The 25,914-nt window shown below is 34.3% G+C and overlaps 7 protein-coding genes across 8 annotated transcripts; 3 read left to right on the forward strand and 4 right to left on the reverse strand.

Annotated features, from left to right (window-relative positions):
• The first annotated feature begins 7,560 nt into the window (after positions 1–7,560).
• LOC126661096 (uncharacterized) lies at positions 7,561–9,137 on the forward strand. The gene is made up of 3 exons (XM_050354875.1): positions 7,561–8,036; positions 8,125–8,194; positions 8,409–9,137. The coding sequence occupies exons 2-3, from the start codon at positions 8,137–8,139 to the stop codon at positions 9,008–9,010; spliced, it is 660 nt and encodes a 219-aa protein (XP_050210832.1). The 5' UTR covers positions 7,561–8,036; positions 8,125–8,136; the 3' UTR covers positions 9,011–9,137.
• A 294-nt stretch (positions 9,138–9,431) lies between these two features.
• On the reverse strand, positions 9,432–10,484 carry LOC126659603 (E3 ubiquitin-protein ligase SINA-like 10). Its single transcript, XM_050352906.2, has 2 exons — positions 10,356–10,484; positions 9,432–10,260 (listed from the first exon to the last, which is right to left on the reverse strand). Exons 1-2 carry the CDS (start codon positions 10,443–10,445, stop codon positions 9,604–9,606), a joined length of 747 nt encoding a protein of 248 aa, XP_050208863.2. The 5' UTR covers positions 10,446–10,484; the 3' UTR covers positions 9,432–9,603.
• On the reverse strand, positions 10,478–11,553 carry LOC126659605 (uncharacterized). Of its 2 annotated transcripts, none has more exons than XM_050352908.2 (2): positions 11,482–11,553; positions 10,478–11,374 (listed from the first exon to the last, which is right to left on the reverse strand). In XM_050352908.2, exons 1-2 carry the CDS (start codon positions 11,542–11,544, stop codon positions 10,961–10,963), a joined length of 477 nt encoding a protein of 158 aa, XP_050208865.1. In that variant the 5' UTR covers positions 11,545–11,553; the 3' UTR covers positions 10,478–10,960. The 2 variants fall into 2 exon arrangements, with proteins under 2 accessions (XP_050208865.1, XP_055960055.1); XM_056104080.1 differs by having other exon boundaries at positions 10,478–11,326; positions 11,482–11,550.
• Positions 11,554–11,894: 341 nt separating this feature from the next.
• On the forward strand, positions 11,895–12,743 carry LOC126661534 (uncharacterized protein At4g04775-like). Its single transcript, XM_050355385.1, has 2 exons — positions 11,895–12,196; positions 12,390–12,743. Exons 1-2 carry the CDS (start codon positions 12,047–12,049, stop codon positions 12,741–12,743), a joined length of 504 nt encoding a protein of 167 aa, XP_050211342.1. The 5' UTR covers positions 11,895–12,046.
• Positions 12,744–12,998: 255 nt separating this feature from the next.
• Positions 12,999–16,030, reverse strand: LOC126661535 (uncharacterized). Its single transcript, XM_056104079.1, has 3 exons — positions 14,653–16,030; positions 13,407–14,519; positions 12,999–13,319 (listed from the first exon to the last, which is right to left on the reverse strand). Exons 1-3 carry the CDS (start codon positions 16,027–16,029, stop codon positions 13,032–13,034), a joined length of 2,778 nt encoding a protein of 925 aa, XP_055960054.1. The 5' UTR covers position 16,030; the 3' UTR covers positions 12,999–13,031.
• A 116-nt stretch (positions 16,031–16,146) lies between these two features.
• Positions 16,147–18,009, reverse strand: LOC126661536 (uncharacterized). Its single transcript, XM_050355387.2, has 4 exons — positions 17,727–18,009; positions 17,506–17,542; positions 17,282–17,416; positions 16,147–17,027 (listed from the first exon to the last, which is right to left on the reverse strand). Exons 3-4 carry the CDS (start codon positions 17,388–17,390, stop codon positions 16,147–16,149), a joined length of 990 nt encoding a protein of 329 aa, XP_050211344.1. The 5' UTR covers positions 17,391–17,416; positions 17,506–17,542; positions 17,727–18,009.
• A 454-nt stretch (positions 18,010–18,463) lies between these two features.
• On the forward strand, positions 18,464–20,479 carry LOC126661228 (uncharacterized). Its single transcript, XM_050355045.2, has 3 exons — positions 18,464–18,858; positions 19,420–19,493; positions 20,005–20,479. The coding sequence occupies exons 1-3, from the start codon at positions 18,619–18,621 to the stop codon at positions 20,081–20,083; spliced, it is 393 nt and encodes a 130-aa protein (XP_050211002.1). The 5' UTR covers positions 18,464–18,618; the 3' UTR covers positions 20,084–20,479.
• Positions 20,480–25,914: the final 5,435 nt, after the last annotated feature.

The following is a 25,914-nucleotide window of genomic DNA, read 5'->3' on the forward strand; positions in this document are numbered from 1 at the left end:
AAAGAAAACGAATAAACTTATCAAATGTTTTTCCCGCTCAAAATTTAGAGGGTTCTTGTGGGTGGGGCTTAGGCCCATTTTACCTGATCTCAGTCCAAACTCAAATAAATAGAACAAAGAGTAATTTGCACAAAAGACTCCCTTTTTAAACTTACTAGTTTTTTTGGGTAGTTTAGCAAAATACCTAAAAAACTAAAAATATTTGCAAAATTTAACTCATAAACTGAAAGTTTGCAAACGTACCTAAAAAATTTAAATATTTATTTTTTTACTCCGCAGTTTCAAACAGTTGCAAACAGTTTCAAAAAACACAATTTGAAACCGTTTTATAAAACTTTTCGCATACAGTTTCAAATAGAGTTTCAAACGGTTTAAAAAAAATACAATTTGAAACTGTTTTATAAACCGTTTCCATAACAGTTTATAATAGGGTTTCAAACGGTTTATAACGGTTTATTAAAAAAATAATTTGAAACCGTTCTTAAAAACAGTTTCAAATAGAGTTTCAAACGGTTTCTAAAAAACAGATTTAAATACAGTTTCAAACAATTTACAGAGTATTTTTACAAAATTTCAGAGTAAAAAAATAAAATTTCGGAAAAAAGATAAAAAAATAAATTTTCAAAAACGGAGTATTTTTACAAATATTTTTAGAAAACAGAGTATTTTCTGCAATTTCCCTAGTTTTTTTGGCCACGTGCTACGCACGTTAACGATATCTATATGACCCGTTATTTAAAATATAATTGTATTTTTTTTCAATAATATATTATTATTTAAATTTTATTAAACTTTTGTTTTTTATTTGTTTTTGTTTAATTATTTTATAAAATTTTAATTTTTTTATTGGAAATGTTAAAAAGTTAGAATTAAGCAATAAATTTAATTTTTGATATTGCTGTTATCAAAAAATGATAATATGATTGAAGCAAATTAATATTATTTTCATAGTAAATAACTAATAAATATCAAAAATACCAAAGCTTTAACTCAAATATTATAATATGATTATTTAATGTTAATGAAATTTGTCATATTCTTTTATATATAGTGATATATCTGTGCAATTCCTTTTAGGATTAGGAATTTAACACATAATGATAGTTATTGCACAATTCCTTTTAGGATTAGGAATTTAATACATAATGGTAGCTATTACGATAATTATTTTTAATATGTTTCCTTTATGGATTAGGAATGTCATGTTTTTATTTGTTAACCAAAAATATTCTTATATGTAAAAATTAGGAATATCAACTTGTATAAAATATGTGGAGTGTATTTTTGTCCGTGAATGGAAGTATTCCTCCCGCGAATACACTTTCATATTTGTTATAGATTATAAATTTGTTCTCAATACCTCAATTTTAAAAATTTACTTTTTTACTTTATATTTCTATTATTTTTAGTTGTACCCTCATTAGCAAAATAACTTATATACATTTTTACTCTCCTTCTTTTAAGCAAATGCATATTTCATTTTTCCTTTTTTTCTCTCACCTCTTTTTTTCTCTCTCTTCCTCCTCCTCCTTCTTCTTCTTTTTCATCTTTCTCTTCTCTTTATCTCTGCAACTTTTTCTCTCTTCTTTTTCTCTTTCCTCCTCCTCCTCCTTCTTCTTCTTCTATGCCTTTTTTCTGCAACTTTTTTCTTTTTTTTTCTTCGTCTTTTTCTTTTTGCTAACTGTGGATGAGTTTAAGAGATAATATAATGGGTGCTAGATGAGAAACTTCTTTTTCTTTATTTCTATGTTGTTTTAAATTATTATAGTATCGTTTTTTGGAATTATTTTTAATTTTTTTGAAAAAATTGTCATTTTCTTCATTAATGATGTTTTGACCTGGTTTTCAAACGTTTTTAATTAATTTTAAAAATCATTTGAAACTGTTTTTTCGAAACTGTTTTATACTGTTCGAAACCTTTGTAAACGGTTTGAAACTGTTTTATGCTATTTGAAACTGTTATTTTTAGACTGTTTGAAAGTGTTTTTTAGAAACTGTTCTAGACTGTTTGAGATATTTGTAAACGGTTTGAAACTGTTTTATAATGTTCGAAACCTTTGTAAACGGTTTGAAACTGTTTTTTTAACTGTTTAAAACTGTTTGAAACTGTTGTTTTTTTAACTGTTTAAAACTGTTTGAAACTGTTATTTTTTAGACTTTTTGAAAGTGTTTTTTAGATTCTGTTTTAGACTGTTTGAGACCTTTGTAAACGGTTTAAAATTGTTTTATACTGTTTGAAACTGTTATTTTTTAGACTGTTTGAAAGTGTTTTTTAGAAACTGTTTACTGTTTGAGACCTTTGTAAACGGTTTGAAACCATTTTATATTGTTCGAAAACTTTGTAAACGGCTTGAAACTGTTTTTTACAAAAACTTTTGAAACTTTTTTTAATAAATTTTTAAGTAGAGAAAATAAATTAATAGTTTATAGTGTTCTTTCGTTTTGGAAAAAGTTATGATCATTAAAAAATAATAAACATAATAAAGTTGTAAACTAATTCGATTTAACAATTCCTTATCGATTCTTTGTAAATTTTGCAGTTTTTAAAGAAGTTTGAATCTAAATTTGAATAACTTGTTTACAATTTGATAAAAATACAATAATTTATTGATCTGAAAAAATATTTTAAAAAACAATTTTTTGGAATTGTTTATGAATTAAGATCTTGAAAGGAAATAATGAGCTGGAGGTTTTTTGGAGAAGTAGATATTTGTTATAAAAGAAAACATGTAGAGTAAAGTTTAGGTATAAAAACAAAATAGACAAAGTAAAAAAGTAATTCAATGACACGCAAGGATACAAAAATAAAGTCAACAAATAAAGGTTATAAAATGCTAATATTTTTTCTAATTAGGTATTCTCTTAATTTTTCCTAGAACAAATTATACCGTATTTATCTTTTGAAAAATAATTAGAAAATACTATCTTCTCATAAAAAAAGTTAAGAGAAATTTATGAAAACACTCCAAAATGCTAACTTCTTTGTAAAACATACTTCAATAAGCAAGTTCTTTTCTTCAAAGACTTCTTCCAAAAATTTAAAATTACAAATTTAAAATTGTAATTTTAAATTACAATTTTAAATTGAAGTTAATGGACCATCCAGGCCCATCCCTCTAGAGCCGATTTGTCATTAAGTTTTGAGAAAATTAGACAGAATACGATAAAAACCCAATTTATTCTCACTTATACGGTGCTACTTTCGTATTTGCGAAAATACGGTACAATTTAGTTTTCTTTAATTTTTATGCTTTAATTTTTCACAAATACAAATCAAACACCCACAACCAAACTCTTTTCTTCTTCTTCGACTTCTAGAATTATTGGGTCTGGCATTGATGGCTTCGCGACACACCAAAAGAGCATGAGCTGAGGCTTTTCTTGGGATTGGCGGTGCTGTTGGCGGGGGATACACTATCGGTGGTAGAACAGTTGTTGGGCTCAACAATCTCGATTTGGCGGAGTCTTGTTCTTAACACCAGCATCAACGGAGAATTGAAACCGATGGAAGCTGGTGGTTTTCTGGTTATGGGTGGTGGAGATGGAACGGTCGGTAGTGATGTGTGGGCGTGAAACAATGGCCGTTGTTTTGCTAGTGGAGTGTTTGAAAACAAAACTAAATACATTATTTGCTCATACTTCTTATGTTTTTTAATTGTTAAAGACAAGGCTTATATCCGGCGGTATTCTCCACTTTCTCAAACATTCCGGGTAGCCGCTCCCTTGGATTTACGAATGGTTTACTTATGGTATTTTAATAGTTTATGAAATATTAATTAACAGTTTTTTGTTTATAGCTATGGTGAATTGTTCAATTTATTTGTTTTTCGGTTTAATATTAGTAATAGTTATAAATTTTAGTTGTTGTTGTAGACCTTTATTTCTATTTTTCATTTGATTATGAATGGATTATGTGTAAACTAATGGTTACTAATCGTTTGTTGATCATTTGATCCAAAAGAGACAAATTCATCATATTGGAGGTTTACCAATGATTTACCAATAAATTTATTTTCATTAAACTTTTAGTAATCCATTAATAAACTGTTAAGTAAACTGGTAGTAAATTATTAGTAAAAAAACTTACAATAGATTCATTTTTAATATACCATTAATAAACCGCTGGTAAATTTAAGTTGTGCATGTTTTGGTAAAACCATATTTTTATAAATGAAAATCGTAAGAGACTCGATTAAACTCGTTGAGCTCGTGAGCTTTTGATAAACTCGAGAAATACTCGATATAAAAACATAAAAATCGACTCGAAAATAAACAAGTCAATTTCAATCTTCTCATACTCCACTTTGGATTGATGATATTAAGAATCAAAATTTGGAGTCATCGTATCAAAATCATCGACTTGAACTATTCTTATGAGAAAAAAATTAGCTGTTTTTTTTTAACAAAGTAATGATTCAAACATTAAAAATAAACATATAATAAATTTAAAGTAAATCGAATTTACTAATTGATTATAGTACTAAAAATAAATTTAATGTAACTAACTAAGGCATTTTGAAAATAATTGTAAGATCAATTTATATTGAATCTAGTACTTTGGTTCGGTTTGAACAAATATATAAAATAGTGAATCTTAAAATTTACATCTAAAATATGAGATCTAAAATAATAAATTTTTAATAATAATGAATTCTTAAATTTTTGCATTCTTATAATTTAGGCTTAATGTATTAAAAAGGCTTAAATGCACCAAAAATTATCAACTTTCGCGTGTTTTTGGTATTTAACATAATCTTTTAATTTTGGCGAAAAAGTACACAAACTTTCAAAATTTTATAATTTAAGACATCGACACCGTTTTGAATGTAAAACGACACTATTTTGGATGTAAAATGACACCATTTCTCAAAGGAAAACACATGTGGTCTTAATTGCAAAAAATTGGAAAGTTCATGTTAAATATGTCAAAATTAAAGGATTATGTTAAATACCAAAAACACGCGAAAGTTGGTGATTTTTGGTGCATTTAAGCATATTAAAAATCTCAAAAACAATTTGGATAAGGTCAATTCTAATTACAATTTTCAAAAGCACCAATTTTAGTTAATTTTCGATAAGTACATTTCAATTTTAATCAATTATTCGTTATTTAAAAAAAAACAATTTCTTTTGATTTATTTCAATTATAACCATTTCATAATTTATATCTTGATTTTAATAAGTATTTTTCTCATTTTTAGATGGAAAAAAGAATTAAATGTGAATCCTCGTACATTATAGTTCTTTTTTCAATTATGACCATTTCGTAATTTAAATACTAATTTCGTAATTTATATCTTAATTTTGATAAGCACATGCTTAACAGGTAAGACTGTAAATCAATTAAGCTGAGCCGAGTTTTGAGGTGTTTATGTTCGGATCTTTATTTGAACAAAGTGTTCATGTTCAGTTCATTTAAAATTTATAGTGTTCATATTTAGTTTGTGTTTAGCTCGTATTTGTTTGTTCAGATGCGAAACAAAGGAGCTTGTTAGTTTAGCAGCTCAATGAAAAAACATGACTTTGACTCGTGCAACAGTTAAATGAACGGACATGAACCGCGAAATAAACGAACATAGGTGTTTTTTTTATCAACACTAAGTAGTATTAACACATTAAAAGAATAGTTTATATGAAAATAAACTACGAACCGTTGAGTTGTTCATGAGCAGCTTGATTGTTGTACAGTCCTATTGACGGACCGTTAAAAATGACATCTTTGACAAAAATTGGTATGTACAAAGACTCGGACAAGCGAAGATGCATTATAATTAATAGGATCTAGTTAATTAAAACACGCTCCAGTATCAATTTATGCAATAACTTTCTATGTTGTTCGAATAACTATCTGATGCGATTGTATGTTGTTACTTTTCATCAGCTAATGCTCAGGCCAGCGAACAACGAGCAATAATAATTACAGTGTTTTTAAATATTGGTATTTTTATCTTAGTCATTGAGCTCATGGAGGGACTAACTTGAAATAAAATGGAAAGCATAGAAATGAACAATGAACGAAACTAGTAGAGGGTCTAAAATGAGGGGGGGGGGGGGGGGGGGGGGGGGGGGGGCGTATAGCGGCTAGATATAGGTTCTGGATCCCAACTTTGAACCTCGTTTTGTTAACTCGGCACCAACATCCTCTACTAATTAAGACTGTATTTGGTTATTACAAATTAATAACATAGAGATAAACGAAACACATTATCATTTTTCTCATTTCTAAACAAAAAAACATGACAAAAGAGAGAAAATTATAAAAAGTAAAAGGAATTTATATTAAATTTTTCAGGTCTAGGTTAGATTTTCCCGTAAATATTAATAGCAAAACAAATTCAAAATTTTGCACTTTGTTATAATTTTAACCAAAACACTTAATTTTTATAATAATATTCCGATTTCATTATTTCGTTACAGTTCTAACCAATTTCTTCTAATCAATATAATTATTTTAATTTTTAGTTGATTTTATAAAATAACTCCGTAATTAGCAAAAAATAATTTTCAAAATTTCAAAATTTAATTTCTAATATTAAAAAATCAAAAATAATATTAAAATTTAATTTTAAATTCTCTAATTTTTTATTTGTTCAAGCAAAAAAAGAGTTTTAAACTAAAAATGATTAGAAAGGCCAAATAAAGCTAAAAAAATATTGTTTTGAAGTATTGAAAAATTGAAAAAATTAAGTTGATTGAAAAATAAAAATAAAAATTACAACAGAATATTAAAATTAGGACATTATTCTAAAAATTAAAAATTCTATTTAAAATTGTCACAAGCAGTAAAAATTTGAATTTTTTTAGACCTTTACGTAATGAATCTTAATTATATTCAATTAAGCCATGTAAGAGCATCTTCACTCTACTGTCAAAAATGCCTCATAATGCTATAATTTAACATTTAGCATAAAAAATACACCATTGCACTTTTATTTCATATGCTAAACTTGGCATATGCTAAAAATTTTACCAAATTTATTAGAAAATTTAGCATTGCCAAATTTTATTATATTCAAATTATTTACAGATTTGCCATCATTAATGATAATAACCTATAAAATTATTCATTTAGCATTTTGTAATGAAGTGAAATTTAATAATATATACTATATATAATATTTTATCTTATTTTGTACTAAAAATAATATAAAAGAATAGAACATGCAATGGAGATGCTATGTATACTTGACAAACAAAATGGAGTAGTATTATATTCCTCACTTCACTTGTTTTACATTTTTGGGATATTAAACACCCTAGATCACTGAACTTATCTGTTATTACAGAAAGGGTACTAAACTTCATTTTGTTACAAAAAGGTCACTGAGTTATACCTTTTATTACAACGGGAGGTCACTACGGCAGATTCGGTCAAATTTTGTTACAAAAAAGTCACTAAACTTATCGCGAGTTACAAAAAGGTCACTGAGTTATATTCCTATTTGTAATTCCGGATTGCCACATAAGCAAAAACGGTGCGTTTTAGTGTCAAAACGGTGTGTTTTATATGAGTGGCATCTCGTCGTAACAAAAGGTATAGTTTAGTGACATTTTTGGGCTAATAATCATGGACGGTCCTCGACCTTTGCACTAAGCTTCCCTAAACCCCCTCACCTTTCAAAAGCTTCACTAAACCCCCTGACCTTTATGGCGGCGCCATTCACGGCCCTTCTGAAAAAAAAAACACAAAATCGCGGCGCCGCCAACGATTTAATCGTTTGCATGCGTTTTCCTCGCCACCTGTCGACCCACGTGACCTGTCCACTGTCAGTTGCAACAGTCCCTCCCTCTGACATGTCGGTTGACTTTTCAAATTTTAAAATCAAAAAAAAAATTAACCGCTCGGTAAATTTTCTCTCTCTTTCATCTTCTTTCTGACATACTCTTTCTTCTTCATTATATTTGTTTTTGAAATCAGTCTTTTTCTATTTCCCATCTCCTCTGACCTAGACGTTTGTCATCGTCGTTTGGTTGCTCTTCATTTTCTCTCGTTCTGTAGTTCGCCTGCGTTGCATTTCGAGGAAGAACAAATCCGGGTATGAAAAAAAATGGTTGATCAATTTTTGTAAAGTTACTGTCATGTGCACACTTTTTTGGTATTGATATCTTTATATGGTAAAACAGGCTAAGAAGATAATGGGAAAAGAAAAGATCTTCTTCGGCAGTGATGAGACGAAAGGGAAGAAACGGCCAGGTTCGAATTTTAATTTTAGTGTTTAGGGTAATTTTGTTGGTTTTTGGGTATGTGTTTTTGGGTACTTGAAATTGTGATTTTAGGTTTATTGTAAATTTTTAGGTTTATGGGTATGTTTTTTGGGGGGAGTTATTCTCAAGTTGGTTGTAAAATTTGTTGATTTGTTTTGCATAATGTCTGTGAATGAATGTCTCCATATTGTTTGTTTGAACAGCCCGTACTGTGGAAGTGGATTCTCAGATCCTGGAAATTGTTCTGCACTATGATGGAGAATTTGGAGAAGGTGGTTATTTGTGGGGCGACGTGTGTGCAAGATGTTTTGACATTTCCCAACTGTCACTGAATAGGCTTGATTTGTGGGCCAAAAAAATTGGAGTGAAGGGGCTGGTTATGTATTATTGGAGGCAGCCAGAGTTGGACTATCATCGAGGGATAAAACCTCTTGAACATGATAGAGATGTTGAGGAGATGGCAAGGGCTGCACTAAAAGAAGGTGTGGTTGATGTCTACGTTCGATATTTAACCTCTGATGATGTGCATAATTTGGTGCCTGAGAGTGGACCCAAGTTAGAATTGAAAGAAATTGAAGAAGATGGTCCATTTGAGCCAGTTGAAGATGGTCCAGTGGAGGCAGTTGAAGATGCCGCGGGAGTTGAAGAAGGTCCAGGTGATGAATTATTGTTGCTAGAGTGGTACGGCACTGAAGATGAGGGCCAAGTAGAAGCCTTGGAAGTGGAGATTGCTGCTGCTGAAGGCCCATCTGATGTGGCTGAAGGTCCAGAAGAAGGGTGCAGCAAAAAACAGAAGAACAAATAAAAACGAAAGAACAAATAAATGTAGCGTTGTTTTGTATTTCCGGATATTGTTGTTATTTTATTTTAAAACACTTATATGTTTTTTATATGTGCTATTTCATAATTTAGCATTGTTTATTATTTCCTGATATGTTGTTATTTTATTCAAAGACACTTATATGTTGGAAATTTTATAAATTTATTTTTAGAGAAATGAAATACGTATGGTTCATGCATGACCACTGTCTTTCATTCTTATACTTTTGTTCACATAAGGTCCCTGACTTTTTAAAATGGATTGAGTAGTGGACCCTGATATTTGTTACGCTGGACAAAAAAATATACATAAAACATATAGAACATACATTACTTACACTACTTACAGAACATGTAAAATATAATTCGTAAAGACATATAAACAAGCATAAAAGTAAGATTAATAATTGACTTCATTAAATATTCAAACATTTCAGAACGTTTAGAAAAAAATTACATTAACATCCATCTTCACCAAAATTAACCCTGAACAAGAACAAAAACAAGAACAAAAATATCCATCTTCACCAAAATTAACCAAAAAATACATAAACAAGACTACATAAACAGGTCATCCTCTTAAGCAAGCTCCGGTGCGCGATAAACACAAAACTCCATCTTGATCATACCGTCAGCAAAAAATTCGTGGTCACTATCAAGAAGGAACCCTGAAAAAGAACGATAGTAATTGCCGGTGCCTTGAATGTTCTGGGTAGTACTGTGAAACTTGTGACTTGAGTTGGCATTCACTTCAATTTCATAGGGGCAGCATCCAGCTTGTGACGGTGCAAGACAACAGATTGTAAGAATATTCCCATAAGAACACGTTGTGTTGTTCAGAACAAACACAATGTCTGTGTTTTCCTCTTGGAGAATAAAGAAATTATCATTCAGCCGAACAGAAACAGGGAATTTACGACCAAAAACAAACGGCTTCACAAAATCTTTATGCATCACTTTACAGTGAGCATAAATCATTTCAGAGGTTCCCTTAACATTGCAAACTTCAATGGGGCATGAGCACTCTATGAAAGAACAGAACTTTTCGTGGTTGCTCTTTTCGGGGTACCTCACAGTTGCTGGGCATCCATAATTCTTGAACGAGCAACAAACTCTCAAAGAGTCAGCAACATCTTCAAGAATCCGGTTCCTCATTCTTCTGATAGGCAGGGTGCAAGAATGGCACTTCTGAGTCTTCTCCGAGCATGAGTTGCATGTTGCATGCCCATTTTCACACTAAATTTAGTTACAGAAAAAAATACAATTATTAAACAATACAATTACAGAAATAAATAACAGTAAACGGTAAAGATAAATAAATGGGTAAAAACCTGAATAATTGGAGTTGTTAAGGGTTCACAGCATATTGGGCAATCCATGAGTTCCATATTAAGTGAAGACACAACAATATTATCGGACATCTTCTGGTTTTTTTGAGAATAAGAACAATTTGTGTAATCTGAAATGGTTGAATCAGTTGCTGTGGTTGCCTATTTAAATAAGTTACCATCATGACTCTTCAATTTCTTTACATGCCCTTTGTGTTAGTGGTTGTGGTTAACGAAGAGGCTGCATTGGAACAATACAACTGATGGAACGGGTGTAATGAAAGGGTTTCTTGGAAAACCCATTGCTAATCTTTGCCATTAAGTTTTCATTTTTTTGGCGGTTTATTTCTCTGTGAAGTCTAATATAGCCCTTGACATTTCGACCAATTATGAAAGACAGCACCTGAACTTATATTTAATTATGAAAGACAGCACCTGCACTTAAATTATGTAATCAACGACAGTACTGTAATTTAAATTTTTGAATCACACAAAGTTTTCCCAACAAGCAAATTAAATGAGTTTAAGATAATACAAAAAATTATTGGAACGCAGTTTACTAACAACACTGCACAAACACAAGCCATTGTCACTTAATAGAAAATGCATCATTTTTTCTTCAAACAAGCAACGGATAAACTGCAACCGGCAATTGTAAATGCCACAAAAAAACCAAGCCTCATGATCTTGTTTTTCCTCTCCATGTCTGAGCACTTGACTTCCATCAGCTTGACGTGTTTCTTCAGAGTGTTTATCTCCATAAGTTGCAGACCACTATCCTGGATCATAAGCACATTTTCTTCGTGGTACATCTCAATGGACTCCTTCAATCCCTCGAAGGCCTCATTAAGTTGCTCCAGTTCGTCAGTTTTAGCCGCCACCTGAGTATGGGCATGAACTAGTTCCAGTAGAGCTTTGTTGCGTTCTTCAGTCATGCCATTAACCTCACTTTTCAAATTCCTGACCATCGTCATCTGATAGGCCATGTCGTTATCCACCCACGCAAAAAAATCGCATTGATTCTGTGTAGTGTAGGTCAAACGACAGTTAAATGGCAACAAATGAAGATTAAGTTTTAAAAAAATACTTACATTTTTCTTCGAAATGCCGTAAAATCTAAAATACTTACATTTCTCTTCGAACAGCCGTAAAATCTCCGTCCTGGATTTCGTTCGGTGGAGGAAATCTGCATACGGCATGGAATTCCAAAGTCGCACACAACTTGTTTAGCTTGTCCTTCCATTGTCGTTGTGTCTTGGGAGTGGAGATCTATGGGAAGGCTGGTAAGAAAAAAAATGAGACGAGGGTTTTCAGAAAGGGGTTGAGTGTTCAGTTGAATAATGTGTTGCACCTTCATTTATGCAGGGTTCAGATTTGCTTTTCGTTGTCAGGTGTGACAGATGTCCCTTTTTTAATTACCAACGAACCTTTATTGTTTTAATTATCAAGATTAAGTACTTTAAGTGATAGTTCATTAAAAGTTGAAGTACCATGGTTGATCCTGAAATAAAAGAATGAGTACCGTGGACGATATTTAAAACATAGGATAAGTACCTTAGGTGATTATGTAAAATGTTGACCTTATCGTTGCTAAAAAACAATAGACAAACATAAACTGTTATAAACTGTTATAGACGTGACACCTTTCCATTTGTGTCGATTTTAGGGTTCTTTCTTGTGTCGATCTCCTAATTATGGCCGAAGGATTTTCAGAAGAGGATTATGTAGATGGATTCCCTGTGTGCAATGTTCCTAAATGCAAATGCGGATTGGAGGCGAAGGTCATGGTGTGTTGGACTGAAAAGCATCCTGGGAGGCGATTCTTTCGATGTCCAAATGCTAAGGTTAGTTGTATGAAATTCTTCTTCTTGTGTAAAACGACAATTTTTTGGGTTTCTGATTTGGGTCATTTGGATATTAGGGTTTGTAAAACGGTAATTTTGGGGTTTCTGATTTGAGTCATTTGGATATTAGGGTTTTATTCAATGTGTTTGTATTTTTTATATGGCATTTTCTAAAGCCAACTGTTGTGTATAGATGCGGGTGAATCGATGCCCCTTCTTCATGTGGTATGACGAGGAATATGCTCCTCACCTGAAGCACATGTTGTATACTATGAAGAGATCAAATGGAGAGCTACAGAAAGAAGGGGAAAAGCTCAGAGGAGATGTATTCGAGCTGAAGCATTTGATTGACAGAGCAAGTATAATTGATGCAATTGAAGTGGAGGACGAGCTTCTTAAAGCTGCTAACAAAATTGAGGGGATGGAGCTGGAGCTAACAGACTTGTATGCTGCAAATAGGGGACTGCAGATGGAGATTAGAGAATTGAAGAATGAACTCACAGCTGCTCGGATTAGAGAAAATAATAGGGGAACTGAAGGCTTATAAATCATTTGTGAAACTTGTCTTATTGATCGTTTTATTATGTAACTCAACTTTTCTGGTGTTAATTTCGATTCTGAAGTCTTTAGTAGAGTACTTTTATATTAAGAATTTTCATATCTGTACACTGATTCAAGAATTAATTACATAACATTCCTAAGTTTCATAACATTCCATTCCTAAAACAACCACAACATTGTGGCTCAAAACAATCAAAAGCATGGTTCAAAATTCTGCCTATGTGCACCACAATAATAATTAGCAAAATAACTACCACTAATCCATGTTCCAGCACTACGTTTTTTTGGATCTCTTCCTCAGGATGTTCATGTATCTAGAGGGAACATCTTTAGCTCTCCGCTTCCCTTTTCCTTTTTCAGCTTGCGTCGGGATAGGTTGGGACGGAGCTCCATCGTCAACACTGCTCCGTTGGCTGTTGAAGGCATTCTCTTCTGCATCACCTGGGTGGTTCTGGTCTGGTTGGCCTTGGTCAGCAAGCGGAGGTTCCGCCGGAACTGCTTGATCCACAAATGGAAAGGTGTCACGTCTACTCGGTGACCTATGAACGACTTGACTTGTACCCTGCCATGGAAAGACACAGACCCAAAATAAAATTAAAGGAATAATAAACCAAAAAACTAAAAACAACAAAACCACACATTCACTTACATCCATCATCCAGCGGAGGGTGACTGGAGAGTCATGAAGCACAGGTTCTCGTTCAGCAGACTGACCACCAGGCTCTCTTTCAACAGACTGACCACCAGGCACTCTTTCAGCTGACGGACCACCAACCTCATGAGTTGACTGACCCCCACTCCTCTTTAGGCAACCCCTCTTATTGTGTCCATATTGACCACATAAACTGCACGTCATTCTCATATTTCCTTTCCTTGGCAACTTTTCCCTACCTCCAGCGGCTTCCTTGGCTTTTTCAACCCTTTGTTTCTCTAGTTCCTCCGCCTCTTTTTTCCTGGCCGTTGGTATTCTGCCCCTCTTCTTCTTATGTACTGGGGATGGTGGGAGTATGATATTAGCCGGCTCAGGGTCTGTTTCCCACATGTCTGGCCCATTCATAGGGTTGATTACATAGCTGTATACCCTCTGATACGTAGCTACACTGTAGCAATCATCCACAAACTCTTCAGGCCGTTGATTATTTCCATATATGCATGGTGTAGCGTGCGAACATGGGATTCCACTAAGCTGCCACCTTCGACATGTGCATGTTCTGTTAGCCAAATCAACCACGAACTGGCCCCCTGGGCCCTCTACCTGCCACTGAGGGCTACCACCAGGATCTGCGGTGAACTTCCAACCATAATCAATGATTTTAGCAAGCTTCTTTCTGATCTTTGGGCACAGCTCACCCTCCATGTTTCCCCCAAACTTCTGCTTGTCATTAATCCTCTTCATAAGCTGCGTCCTTATCATTTCGAACATTGTCAACACTGGCTTCTCTCTTGCAGCAAGTATGTACTTGTTGAATGCTTCAGCCAGGTTGTTTAGGAGGATATCACACTTAACTTCCTCTTTGAACAGCGCTCTACACCAGTGTTTCCTGTCCCTCTCTTTGATCCATTTGTAGCCAGCGTCATGTTTGTCTTCCAGAGCTTTCATTGCTCTATCCATGGCTGCTTTGTATGTTGCTGTTCCAATGTTCCAGATGAAGGGCTTCATGTGTTGCGTGTGAAATGTGCTCCTGAAATTGGCCCACAAATGCCTCCAGCAAAATCGATGCTCTGAATATGGGAACAACTCCTTCACAGCATTCAACAAACCCTGCACAAGCGCACGAAATATAATCACCCATGCAATCAATAACACACCCTATAGTTTGTACATTATTCACCAAAGGACCCTGATCTTAATGTAAAAAATCTAATACAGCACATTAATCAAGATAGGATTGTACCTTTTGTTTATCGGACATGAAAACAGCGGCATTCGTAAGGTGCAGATCAACTGATAGTAGCCCAATAAACCACATCCAGGTCTCCGTGTTCTCCGTTTTAACCCAGGCATATGCTAAGGGGTACATACAGTCGTTTGGATCAATCCCTGTTGCAGAAAGAAGTTGACCCCCGTATTTACCCTTCAACCAGCACCCATCCAGACAGACAATCTGTCTCATCCCATTCACGAAGGCCTGCTTCAACCCATCAAAACATACATACATTCCCTGGAACTTCCCCCTTGCTTCTTTAAACTCCACCGTGCTGCCTGGGTTGGTTCTCAAAACCTCCCTCTTATAGTCATACAGCTTCTCATATTGCCGGTCTTCATCACCCTCCAATTTGTCCAATGCTGCCCTTCTTGCTCTTCTTGCCTGCTGAATGCTTATTGATTGTTTTAGGTCCGTCTGAATCTTCTTCACAAACACTTCAGACTTATATTCAGGATCGTTTCTAAATTCTTCTAAGTACTTGTCGGCGAGGACTGCACTAGTCAGGTGGAAGTTTTTGCTCACTTTAGGACATGTATGGCGCAGATCAAGGGTCTTCACTCGGAATGTGTTGTCATTGGGATCTTTGAGGTGCAGCTTTGAGGCAAACACGTAGAACTTACATTTGCTCTTTGAGTAGCACTTTGCCCTCACCCTTGTTATCTCATTTACAGGGAAGTGCAGTTGGTACCTGTGGTGTATCCCCCACTCACGGCAGGCCTTCTTAAACTGCTCCCTGTCAGTGAACAACATCCCAATAGAGAAAGTTGGACCCTCATGGTCGTGGTCTTCATCAAACACATTAAAATCCTCCCCCTCTTCTTCTGAATCTGAAATAGATCTATTACCATCAGACTCTACGTACTCTGAATCACCACCCACAGTGTCCTGGTGAATTGTTCTGTCAACACCACCAGACTCAAATTGGGCTTTACCTTTGGGTCTCCCACCAGCCCTGTTCTGCGAAGCACCAATATTCTCTTCGTTCTCTTCATCCTGTTCATTCTCTTCATTCTCTTCATTCTCTTCAGGCAACTGACCGTTTGACCTCAACTCGGTAGTCAAATCTTCATCACCATCCAAGATGTCATAATCAGGATCCACAATGTACTCATCTAGATCATCATCCCAATCTTCAACTTCAACCCATTCATGTGAATGATGAAGCTCTTCTTCAGTGGGCATCGGTGGCTGGTCTTCACTTTGCCTTTGCGGTAGTTCCCTGTTCTGGTCCTCAAATAAACCCTCAAAAGGGGGCTGATGTTGGGTCTGGAAGAAATTGTCGAAGTCCACATCTTGAGTTTGTTGAGTAGGACCCTTATCATGCAGCCCCTCTACCTCATCCATGTGCGGCCCATCGTCAGCCCCTAAATCCTGAGCTTCCTCATGTGGCCCCTGAATTGGAACTTCTTCCTCTTGTGGCCCATGCTGTTCACTAGCCCCAGCCTCAACCCCATTCACTTGTCAATCTTCAGCAGCCCCAGCCTCAGCCTCAGCCAAATCCATAGCCACATCCATAGCCTCAGCCTCAGCCCCATCCATAGCCTCAGCCTCAGCCCCATCCATAGCCCCAGCCTCAGCTTCAGCCCCATCCACAGCCCCAGCCTCAGCCCCATTAAGTTGGCAATCTTCAGCAGCCCCATCCCCCTTATCATGGCAATCTTCATCAGCCATCTGAACGCTTGCCTCTTCATTTGCCCGCTCACCAGCAACCTCATCATTCCCAGTGTCAGTTTGTCCCAAAAAATCTGCCCCTTCATTCCCCTGAGCCTGCGTATTTCCCTGGACCATAGAAGCCCCTTCACTTACATATTCACTTACATATGGACTCATCCATGACCACCCACTTTCTGAAGGACCTTCACCAACAGCCTTGGTACCCAGTGGTTTACTCCCACCAGCCTTGGTAGCCAATGGTTTACCCCTTACTTTTTTCACGGGAGTGGGATACACATAAGCTAAATCTTTGGGATTTGGTATCTCCTCAATTACAACATGTGGGGGCGAGGGGGGCGGAGGGACTAAAGCCTCAATGTCTTTAACGGTCAGTTTCCTAACATAGACATCCACTTCTCCGTCCCTCTTCCCAGCACTTGCCATTTCCATAGCATCATCGTCGTGATTTATCGGTCTAATCCAATCATGAAATTCCTTGTCTTTTTCTTTCCAGTAATAATCAACTAAGCCCTCAACTTTTTCTCTTTTCATCCATCTATCTAATTTCTTCATAGTCATACCAGACACAGAATAAACGCCGGTGGACACTTCCCCATCATGGTAACCCCATTCCCCCAATGCCCCATTAATGTGAAGGTTGATTTGAAAAAATTCAAAACCTGGTGACACTGCAAACAGACAAATATTTAAACACACCAACAACCATCAAGCAACACAAAAATAATAGTAAATGCCAACCAACAGAAACGTGAAAACAATAAACAACTCGTACAAAGATTAAACAAATCAAACCAACTAGTGGTCCTACAGCAGTAAACAAACATAAAGCAACTTGTAGTCCTATGTCCAAAAGCGGCTAATAAATCAAAGCATAGAATAACAAACATTTACAGAAACCAAAGTACTATGTGGTCCTACATACCTTCCACCACTTCGTCACTATCGCTCTCATCCATTAAACCCCATCCAGCAGTTCCAGGTGGTCCCGTTCGTTCTCTTTCCTTTGATTTTCCTTTTCCTTTCTTTCTCATTTTTGTAATTCTTTCACTATAAAAACCTGTGACACAGAGAGCGTAAATACACCACGTTAATCAAACCCTAAACCACATGAACCAGATAACAAGAGTAAAAATCAATCTTTCTCACTCTAAATTTATGTTTTGTTCCTTCGTTATTTTTTCTTCTTCACAATGCAAAAACACAGAAAGCACGGAAGATGAACAGGCAATCGACGAGACAATGGCGGTGTGAAAATGAGAGTTTCAGAAGAAAAAAGGGAAGAGAATGAGTTTCAGAAGAAAAAAGGGAAGAGAAGAGAAGGATGAAAGAGTATGTCAGAAAGAAGATGAAAGAGAGATAAAAGTTACCGAGCGGTTAATTTTTTTTTTGATTTTAAAATTTGAAAAGTCAACCGGCATGTCAGAGAGAGGGACTGTTGCAACTGACAGAGGACAGGTCACGTGGGTCGACAGGTGGCGAGGAAAACGCATGCAAACGATTAAATCGTTGGCGGCGCCGCGATTTTGTGTTTTTTTTTTCAGAAGGGCCGTGAATGGCGCCGCCATAAAGGTCAGGGGGTTTAGTGAAGCTTTTGAAAGGTGAGGGGGTTTAGGGAAGCTTAGTGCAAAGGTCGAGGACCGTCCATGATTATTAGCCGACATTTTTGTAACAAAATGAAATTTGGTACCCTTTCTGTAATAACAAGCAAGTTCAGTTGATTTGGAGTGTTTAATATCCTACATTTTTGACTAAACAAATTTATTGCTTGCCGAGTATATTCACGAGTTTTGGGTGAATAAACACAACGCAATTTGTAATTTTCTTATTTACTTAACAAGAAAAATAATTTCCTACAAAAATAACAAATGGCTATAAACTGATCTTAAATTAAAATACAATACTTAAGATAATGGAGGAAATTAAATATAATCAATATTCATTCAATTCATTCAATTCATTCAATACTTAAGATGCTGACAACTGTAATCTTGTTCTTGTAAAAGATTTCAAATCTATTCAATTCTTTCTTCTCTCTTCAATTCAATTCAATTCATTACCATTTTTGGATTTCACTTCTGTTTGCAGTGTTTTTGTTAGATGCGAAAGGAGAAACATAAGTAAAACGACTTGCAGTTTAGTCTTTGTAAACAAATTTTGTTATATTTTAGACGACGTCGTTTTCTGTCTGCTGCTGCGCCTCTCCAACTCTGATTACCAGGCCTAAAAGGACGAGAGGAAAAAAACGGAGTTGTCGTATCAATGGCTATGCTGAGATTAGGGATGCTGAAAGCCGCGAACAATTGCACGAAGTTAGGGTTTGTAAGGTGGGCCCACGTGGCAGCCGTCCCTTCACCGTTGGATGGTTCCATCCACAGTATGATTGCACCTCCACAGATGGTTTTGCCGGAGTTCAATCCCAATAGCAATGATTTAGGGTTTGGGTTCTCTAGCTTCTTCTCTGGTGGCTCCATGGAACTAATGGCCGTTCCTAAAAGGAAGGTAAATTTGCTTTACTTATCTACCCAGTTTCTTGATTTTAATGTAATTACTAAGATTGATGTTTTTAGGTTATTAAATTTTAATGTGATTGATGTATATGTTTTAATTGTTAATTTACTGCTATTGGACAACTTTGACAATTGATGCTGATTGCTTAAACTTTTCATTATTGCTGCTTATGTATTACTGCATTTGTTATGAGCTTTCTTTTGATTTTGTGGCTGTGCAACTCTCTTAGGTTTTTGAATTATTAGGGATTTTAAATGAATTTTCTAGTATTAAGCAAACTAGTTGCTTTTCATATATGTTTTAAGGCTACTTGGCAAGCAATGGTTAGCAAGATTAGGGTGTAGAAAGCTAGAATACAATTGAAATAATTGCGGTGGCACAAATAATTTAGAGAACTAGTTTTCACAAATCGAAAAACTTATTTTTCATTTACTGTTACGTCTACAAATGCTAATTCTTTTTATACCATGCAAGTTGTAGAAGTTGTGGAGCATTTATTTTCACTATGATGATACATCTAAAGTGATTCTTCATGCGTTGTAAATCGTGCAGGTTTCTCCTCATAAGAGAGGCATAAGAAACGGGCCAAAGGCTTTGAAACCAACTCCGGTGATAGTTCGTTGCAGGTAAGACTGTTTTCTAATTGTCTTCTATTATACTAAGAAAAGAAATGTGTTGAGAAATGCTGTACCTTTTCATGGTTATTTCTAACTCCAGGTTGTTAGAAAATGCCTGAGTCACTTCTGTAATATAGTAAATCTTAGTTTTGTAGAAATGCTATACTTTCAGAAAAACTGTCATTTGCTTCATATGTTTTTCTTCAAGTTAGTAATTTTCTATTTTTTCTTCGGAGAATGCACCTTGAAAATAAGGAAGTAACAAGTAAGGAAACGTTGAAAGTAACAAATGAAAGGCTGGAGATATATGAATCTCGGAAGTAAACGTTAACTGCTTATCCAATTTTTTAGCAACTCAAGTGTTTGTTTTCATCGTTAAACATCGAATGTCATTGCAACTTCTTGTCAACTAGTGTTTTCCAAATCAAGGAATTTTCTATCATCGAATTTTTCCGCTTAATGTTCTATAATGCTAATACCTTGTTTTTTTTTCATGATGTGGTGAATTTTTGGGTTGCAGGAGTTGCGGTAGAGTTAAGCTGCCACACTTCTACTGTTGTAGTGGAGAAAGGGAGAAGAGTGGTGAACAAAATAATTAAGCAAACAGATCTCAGTTAAATGCCAGTTGAGTTTTTTAGTGAGCTAGATAACTCTCTTTTTTCCTGAAAAGAAACCAAAGAATTTTGATTATGTTTGTTTTATAAGCAATTGCCAACAGCATGACTTAATTTTCTATGTAGAACAGCTGCATTATTTTTGTTTAGCTGTGAGAGCAACATCCACCCTTTTCATGAGGACTTGGGAAAAGATAAAGATGCTGAAGGCAATTGTCTTAGTTATATTCTAGTTAAATCATACAAAATTGTTGTGCACATATTGCGCATGCAATGAAAATATGGCGCCAAATTTAACAATGATAAAAAATCATCATTAAATCTATTTCTAAAATGTAGCTAAATCATGCAATCTTGTTCACACTTCTTTTCTAAAATCAACTACGGTCCGATTAAGAATTTGATTTTGATACTTTAATATAGTGTCCATTTGCATAGAGCATACTTTAAAGGTGTATGCATTCATAATTTATCTATTATTTAGTTTATCTATTTTTAAGAATATTTTGATTCGAGTAAGCTTTATCTATACTATATATAAAAGTACGGATGAGGGGTAGGGGGGACAGACAAATTTACCAAATAATCCTTTTTAGTTTAGTATTAAATAAAGGTTTTATAGTCATTACCTAATTAGTTATTTAATTAATCACTATTGTAATTAAAGTCCTAATTAGAATAGGTAGCTAACTTATCTCCAATTTAGTTTTAATATGTAAAAAATAACTAAATTGTCTCCAAATTAGTAGGAATACCTATCTTTTAGTTTGATTGAACTACAAAATTAAAATACTGTATTTGGTCAATATATTAATATTTAAATTTCTATCTTATTATTATTTTTATTTACTCTAAAATTATAATTAATTTATGGAACAAATTTAATAACCGAATATATTATATTTACTTTTACAAAAATTCTTAACTAATTTAATATTAATTATAAATAAAAAATTGATATAATTATAATAAATTTACTAATATATTCATTGACGTGTTACGTTACGAGCCACGTGCATAGCATGTAATGCGAAACTAGTTATTATATATAAAAGCACGGATGGGGGGGAGGGGGACAGGCAAATTTACCGAATAATCCTTTCTAATTTATTACAAAATAAAGGTTTTATGGTAATTGAATAATTATTTATTTAATTTATTACTAAAGGTATATTATAATTAGAGTCCTAATTTGATAGTATTATTAGAGTCCTCATCAAAATTGAATTAATTTTCCATATAATAGCTAACTATTTATAATTTACATTGTATTAATATTCTGGAGCATTGCGATTGTTGTAGATATGTCGAGGAACTAGGACTTTAACTATCAGAGAAATTTGATCAATCGTTGAATAAATAATTATCCATCTCTTCAATCAATTTGAAATATTTGTAAGCCGATCAAGATCATTATAATTGTGATTATTTTTTTATTTATTTCACTAGCAAGCAAACTAATTCAAAAATAAGATTTTAAAATAAAAGAAGTTGGGTTAAAATAAAATAATATATAATACTAATATAAGAAAATACAAATAGAGTAATTTTTATCCATACAAAACAAAAATATCATATATAGCGACTTTTTAATTTTTATAAATATACATCAACGGGTCAAATATTAGAGTAGATAAAATATTTTTAATTAACTACCATTTTAATTATTATTTAATAAAAATATTTATAAAATATTTATTAATTAAATATAGTTATAATTCCTTTAATTTATAACAATATAATTATCATTATTTGACGAGTCACACTACGAGCCACGTGTGAAACACGTAAAACAACACTAGTTACAATAAAAGAACAAAATAAAATTATTAAAAAAATAATTATCGTATGTGATATAAATTTATTTTCACTTTAATATATGAAATTCAACCATTAAGATGATAAATATATTTATAAAATTTAGATATATAAAAAGCCAATATAAAAAATAAATAAGAAATTATATCAATGGGATATGAAATTTTCCGAATCTACTATTTAAGTGTTAGACCTTTGTTTCTTTTAGATCAATATTTCAATTTTTAAAAATAGATCAAACAAGTATTTTTAGTCATTTTTTCGGTCACATAAGTCGTATATTTGCTTAATTTACCTATTAGCAAAAACAATTGACCGTAATATATGGAAGTGATACTTGTCCATGTGGAATAAAAATTACAAAGTATAAAATTAATTTAAAAATTGTTTTTATCTTTATTAGTAGTGGGGTGATCGAAAATGTCTAAAAATATCCATCTGATAAACTTTGAAAAAGTTAGAACAAAAATTTAAATATTTTATATACTTACTCCAAAATATATTATTATTTTATGTATAAAAGATTCGTTTGGGTTCTCACGCCTCATATAATCTCTTTATTTTGTGTGTAAGAAGTATTATTAAAATATTTCGTAACGTTTAGTAATATTATAACTGAATTTCGATGAAAATGATACGTCAATCACATAAACAAATATAAATTTTAAGCATGGACTCAACTTATGTTTTTACAAATACATAATTCTTCCGAGGATCACAAAAACCAAAAAAAACTATTGAAAGTTAATATAATAGATTGAATGTAAAAAGAGAAAATTACATAATAATTACAAAAGCGGTCTTTGTTTTCTCAAATGTCAACTTGATAAATTCTTTATATTTTTTGTCATTTTATAGTTTACAATTAATGACACATCTTGTTTATTTATTTTATTAGAGCATAAAAAGAAAAGGTTCATTATTGCTCCTTTGGAAGCTAAGAGATAAGTTGTCAATAAGATAGGAAATTCAAGCAAAATAGAAATTTAAGGTAAATGAAATTTGAAAATTGTACTATAACTAAATGTAGCATTATATATTTGCTGTCAGAGCATTGCTAAGTGATAGGTAGTCCCTTTTCATGGGAAGGGAACATTCTAGTAATACATAAATCTTAGGCTAATAATCACCCATGGCCCCTGAACTTTAGGGGTACGAGCGCTAAACCCCCTGATGTTTAAAAACGGGCGCTAAACCCCCTGATTTTTATGGCGGCGCTCACAAAACCCCCTAAGGCCAAAAAAATCGGCGATTTTTGTAAAAAATGGTGACGTGTCAGCAATTTTCAAATGTCAGACCCAACAAATTCTGACTCCATGTCAACCCATGTCAGGTGTCATGTGACACCTCACCAAAAACACAAAAAAACCTAAAATACCCCCAATAATTCAATTAAAAAAATTAAAAATTATGACAACCCAACCATTCAAATCAAACCCAAGTAAACTAAACCAAACCACTTCACCCCTACCCCTAACAGCCGGCCACCTCTCTCCGGTAACCACCACCCTCCCGCCGCCGCCCCCATGGCCGGAACTTTTTTTTCGGCCGGTCATTTCCTTATCAAAAAACATTTCTAGTGGGTATGTTCTTTGATGAAGAACAGATTCAGATCTGTTCTTCATCAAAGAACACACTCGGTGGTCTGTTCTTGAGTGAAGAACAGATCAGAATTTGTTCTTCACTCAAGAACACCGGATCTGTTCTTCACTCAAGAACAGACCACCAGATCTGTTCTTGAATGAAGAACAGATCTGACCACCAACTGATAATCAATAATGTAAACTGTGTCCACCAAATGAATGATTTAAAACCCACCATCCACTTAATTTCCTTCCACTTACCGAATCTATATGTATAAAATGATAGCAGGTTCCGGCAAAAAAAATACGACAACGGGATTTAACTAGCACCATTCTTTTATTTATGCATGACGAGGATCACCAATTTGGTTCAACAAAGCACAAATTCAAATTCTCAATTCTTTTTGCAAATTACATAATTGCTTGTCATGTGTAGCTTTGTTATCCAATGAGTTGCCGTAGCAGACCAAGAATAAAAAAAAAAGTGTATGGAAGGCATTATTTGATCTGGAACTTAATTACTTTTCATTCTTTTGTTTTTATTTTATAAAGTAGCAGAAGCAATAGACTATATGATACGTAGTTTTTGATTCTCGAATTATCATCTTTGGATCTGTTCTTGATGATTAACAGATGGGATAGCCGGAAATAGAGGCGGTGGTGGCCGGAGACCGGTGGCGGCGGTGGCTGGAGGCAGGTGGCCGACGGATAGGGGTAGAGGTGAAGTGGTTTGGTTTAGTTTACTTGGGTTTGATTTGAATGGTTGGGTTGTCATAATTTTTAATTTTTTTAATTGAATTATTGGGGGTATTTTAGGTTTTTTTGTGTTTTTGGTGAGGTGTCACATGACACCTGACATGGGTTGACATGGAGTCAGAATTTGTTGGGTCTGACATTTGAAAATCGCTGCCACATCACCATTTTTTATAAAAATCGCCGATTTTTTGGTCTCAGGGGGTTTTGTGAGCGCCGCCACAAAGATCAGGGGGTTTAGCGCCCGTTTTTAAACATCAGGGGGTTTAGCGCCCGTACCCCTAAAGTACAGGGGCCATGGGTGATTATTAGCCTAAATCTTAGTATTCTTATTAAGAATTAGGATTTAGACTTTTTTGGGTGTATATGCGGCTAATATATTTGCTCTCAGAGCATTGCTAAGTGACGGTCCTCGACTTTTGCTCTAAAATTCCGTAAACCCCCTATACTTTCAAAAGCTTCCCTAAACCCTCCAACCTTTGTGGCGGCGCCATTCACGGCCCTTATAAACGAAACTACCCTTTTGGTTTTGGCGGCTGTCCTTTTTTTTGGAAAAAAACAAATAGTGGCACCACATGTTAATTGACACGTCATTTAATGTCAAAATAAAATTGAAACACCTAAAATACCCCCTAAAAAATTAAACCAAATGAAATTTATTTAATAAAACCCAACCCACGGTCAATCTATTTACAACCGCCCGCCAATCCGAACCACTCACCGCACCCGCCGCCGACCACCACCCGCCGCCCGCCGCCGACCCATTGATAGGGGTAGAAATACCCCTATATTTAGGTATACTTTTGATACGGTATTTGCATGTTGATATGTGTTTTTGAGCGTTATTTGGGTACTTATTGCTATGTTGAGTATTTCAGGAAAATGTGCAAGTATGGCGTAATTTGGAGTGATTTTGATGATATTCAGAGATTGCAAGAGGTCGAAGTGGATCATGGGAGAATCGAGGAGTAGAAATAGGTGATTTTGGCCAAGTGACCAAGTACACGGACGTGCACTCCTTCATAGTACAAGAATACACGAACGTGTAATATCGCCGAAGGGTGGTATTTGAGGAGATGAGAAAGAAAGCAGAAAATTGGCTAAGTAATGTAGTACACGAACGTGTACTTCCCTGCAGTGTTAAAGTACACGATCGTGTACTTTCGCCGAAGGGTGAGTTTTGTGAAGCCAAAAGGAATGAAAATTTAGCCAAGTCCTAGGGTACACGAACGTGTACTACCTCGAAGAACAAAAGTTCACGATCGTGTACTTTCGCCGAAGGACATTATTTTGTGAAGTCTGAAGATTTGGCTAAGGCATAAAGAACACGAACGTGTACTACCTTACACGGTCGTGTAAGTGTCGAAAGTTGCGACTGGAAAAAGACAAAATTGTCCGTTTTAACTCCAAACTCCGAGAAACTCAAAGGGCACTTCTGGGTTTTCATCTATCTTGACCTAGTATCAGATTATGAAGTTGGGAGCCGTATAAATAGGGAGTTTAACATCGAACAAAGGTTCGCGTAGTTTTTGTAATCACAAAAACCATAGATTAGAGTTTTCTTATTGTTGGATTATCGATTCATTCAGTTCTTCATTAATTTTCTTGTCGATTATCATTAGTTTACTTTCGAACAAGGTACGATTATTTTCAATTCTATAT

The sequence above is a fragment of the Mercurialis annua genome, linkage group LG8 (assembly GCF_937616625.2).
Source record: "Mercurialis annua linkage group LG8, ddMerAnnu1.2, whole genome shotgun sequence".
Lineage (NCBI taxonomy): Eukaryota > Viridiplantae > Streptophyta > Magnoliopsida > Malpighiales > Euphorbiaceae > Mercurialis > Mercurialis annua.

Bases quoted from the DNA above. Each gene is read 5' to 3' on its own strand.
- LOC126661096 (XM_050354875.1), top strand. From the start codon at position 8,137: ATGGGAAAAGAAAAGATCTTCTTCGGCAGTGATGAGACGAAAGGGAAG. The intron at 8,195-8,408 runs GTTCGAATTTTA...TTGTTTGAACAG, and splicing joins GAAAGGGAAGAAACGGCCAG to CCCGTACTGTGGAAGTGGAT.
- LOC126659603 (XM_050352906.2), bottom strand. From the start codon at position 10,445: ATGTCCGATAATATTGTTGTGTCTTCACTTAATATGGAACTCATGGAT. The intron at 10,261-10,355 runs GTTTTTACCCAT...AACTAAATTTAG, and splicing joins TAACAACTCCAATTATTCAG to TGTGAAAATGGGCATGCAAC.
- LOC126659605 (XM_050352908.2), bottom strand. From the start codon at position 11,544: ATGCAGATTTCCTCCACCGAACGAAATCCAGGACGGAGATTTTACGGC. The intron at 11,375-11,481 runs GTAAGTATTTTA...TACACTACACAG, and splicing joins ACGGCTGTTCGAAGAGAAAT to AATCAATGCGATTTTTTTGC.
- LOC126661534 (XM_050355385.1), top strand. From the start codon at position 12,047: ATGGCCGAAGGATTTTCAGAAGAGGATTATGTAGATGGATTCCCTGTG. The intron at 12,197-12,389 runs GTTAGTTGTATG...TGTTGTGTATAG, and splicing joins TTCGATGTCCAAATGCTAAG to ATGCGGGTGAATCGATGCCC.
- LOC126661535 (XM_056104079.1), bottom strand. From the start codon at position 16,029: ATGGATGAGGTAGAGGGGCTGCATGATAAGGGTCCTACTCAACAAACT. The intron at 14,520-14,652 runs GTACAATCCTAT...GCGCTTGTGCAG, and splicing joins TCATGTCCGATAAACAAAAG to GGTTTGTTGAATGCTGTGAA. The intron at 13,320-13,406 runs GTAAGTGAATGT...TTTCCATGGCAG, and splicing joins CCCTCCGCTGGATGATGGAT to GGTACAAGTCAAGTCGTTCA.
- LOC126661536 (XM_050355387.2), bottom strand. From the start codon at position 17,390: ATGAGAAAGAAAGGAAAAGGAAAATCAAAGGAAAGAGAACGAACGGGA. The intron at 17,028-17,281 runs GTATGTAGGACC...GTCTGTTTGCAG, and splicing joins TAGTGACGAAGTGGTGGAAG to TGTCACCAGGTTTTGAATTT.
- LOC126661228 (XM_050355045.2), top strand. From the start codon at position 18,619: ATGGCTATGCTGAGATTAGGGATGCTGAAAGCCGCGAACAATTGCACG. The intron at 18,859-19,419 runs GTAAATTTGCTT...TAAATCGTGCAG, and splicing joins TGGCCGTTCCTAAAAGGAAG to GTTTCTCCTCATAAGAGAGG. The intron at 19,494-20,004 runs GTAAGACTGTTT...TTTGGGTTGCAG, and splicing joins CCGGTGATAGTTCGTTGCAG to GAGTTGCGGTAGAGTTAAGC.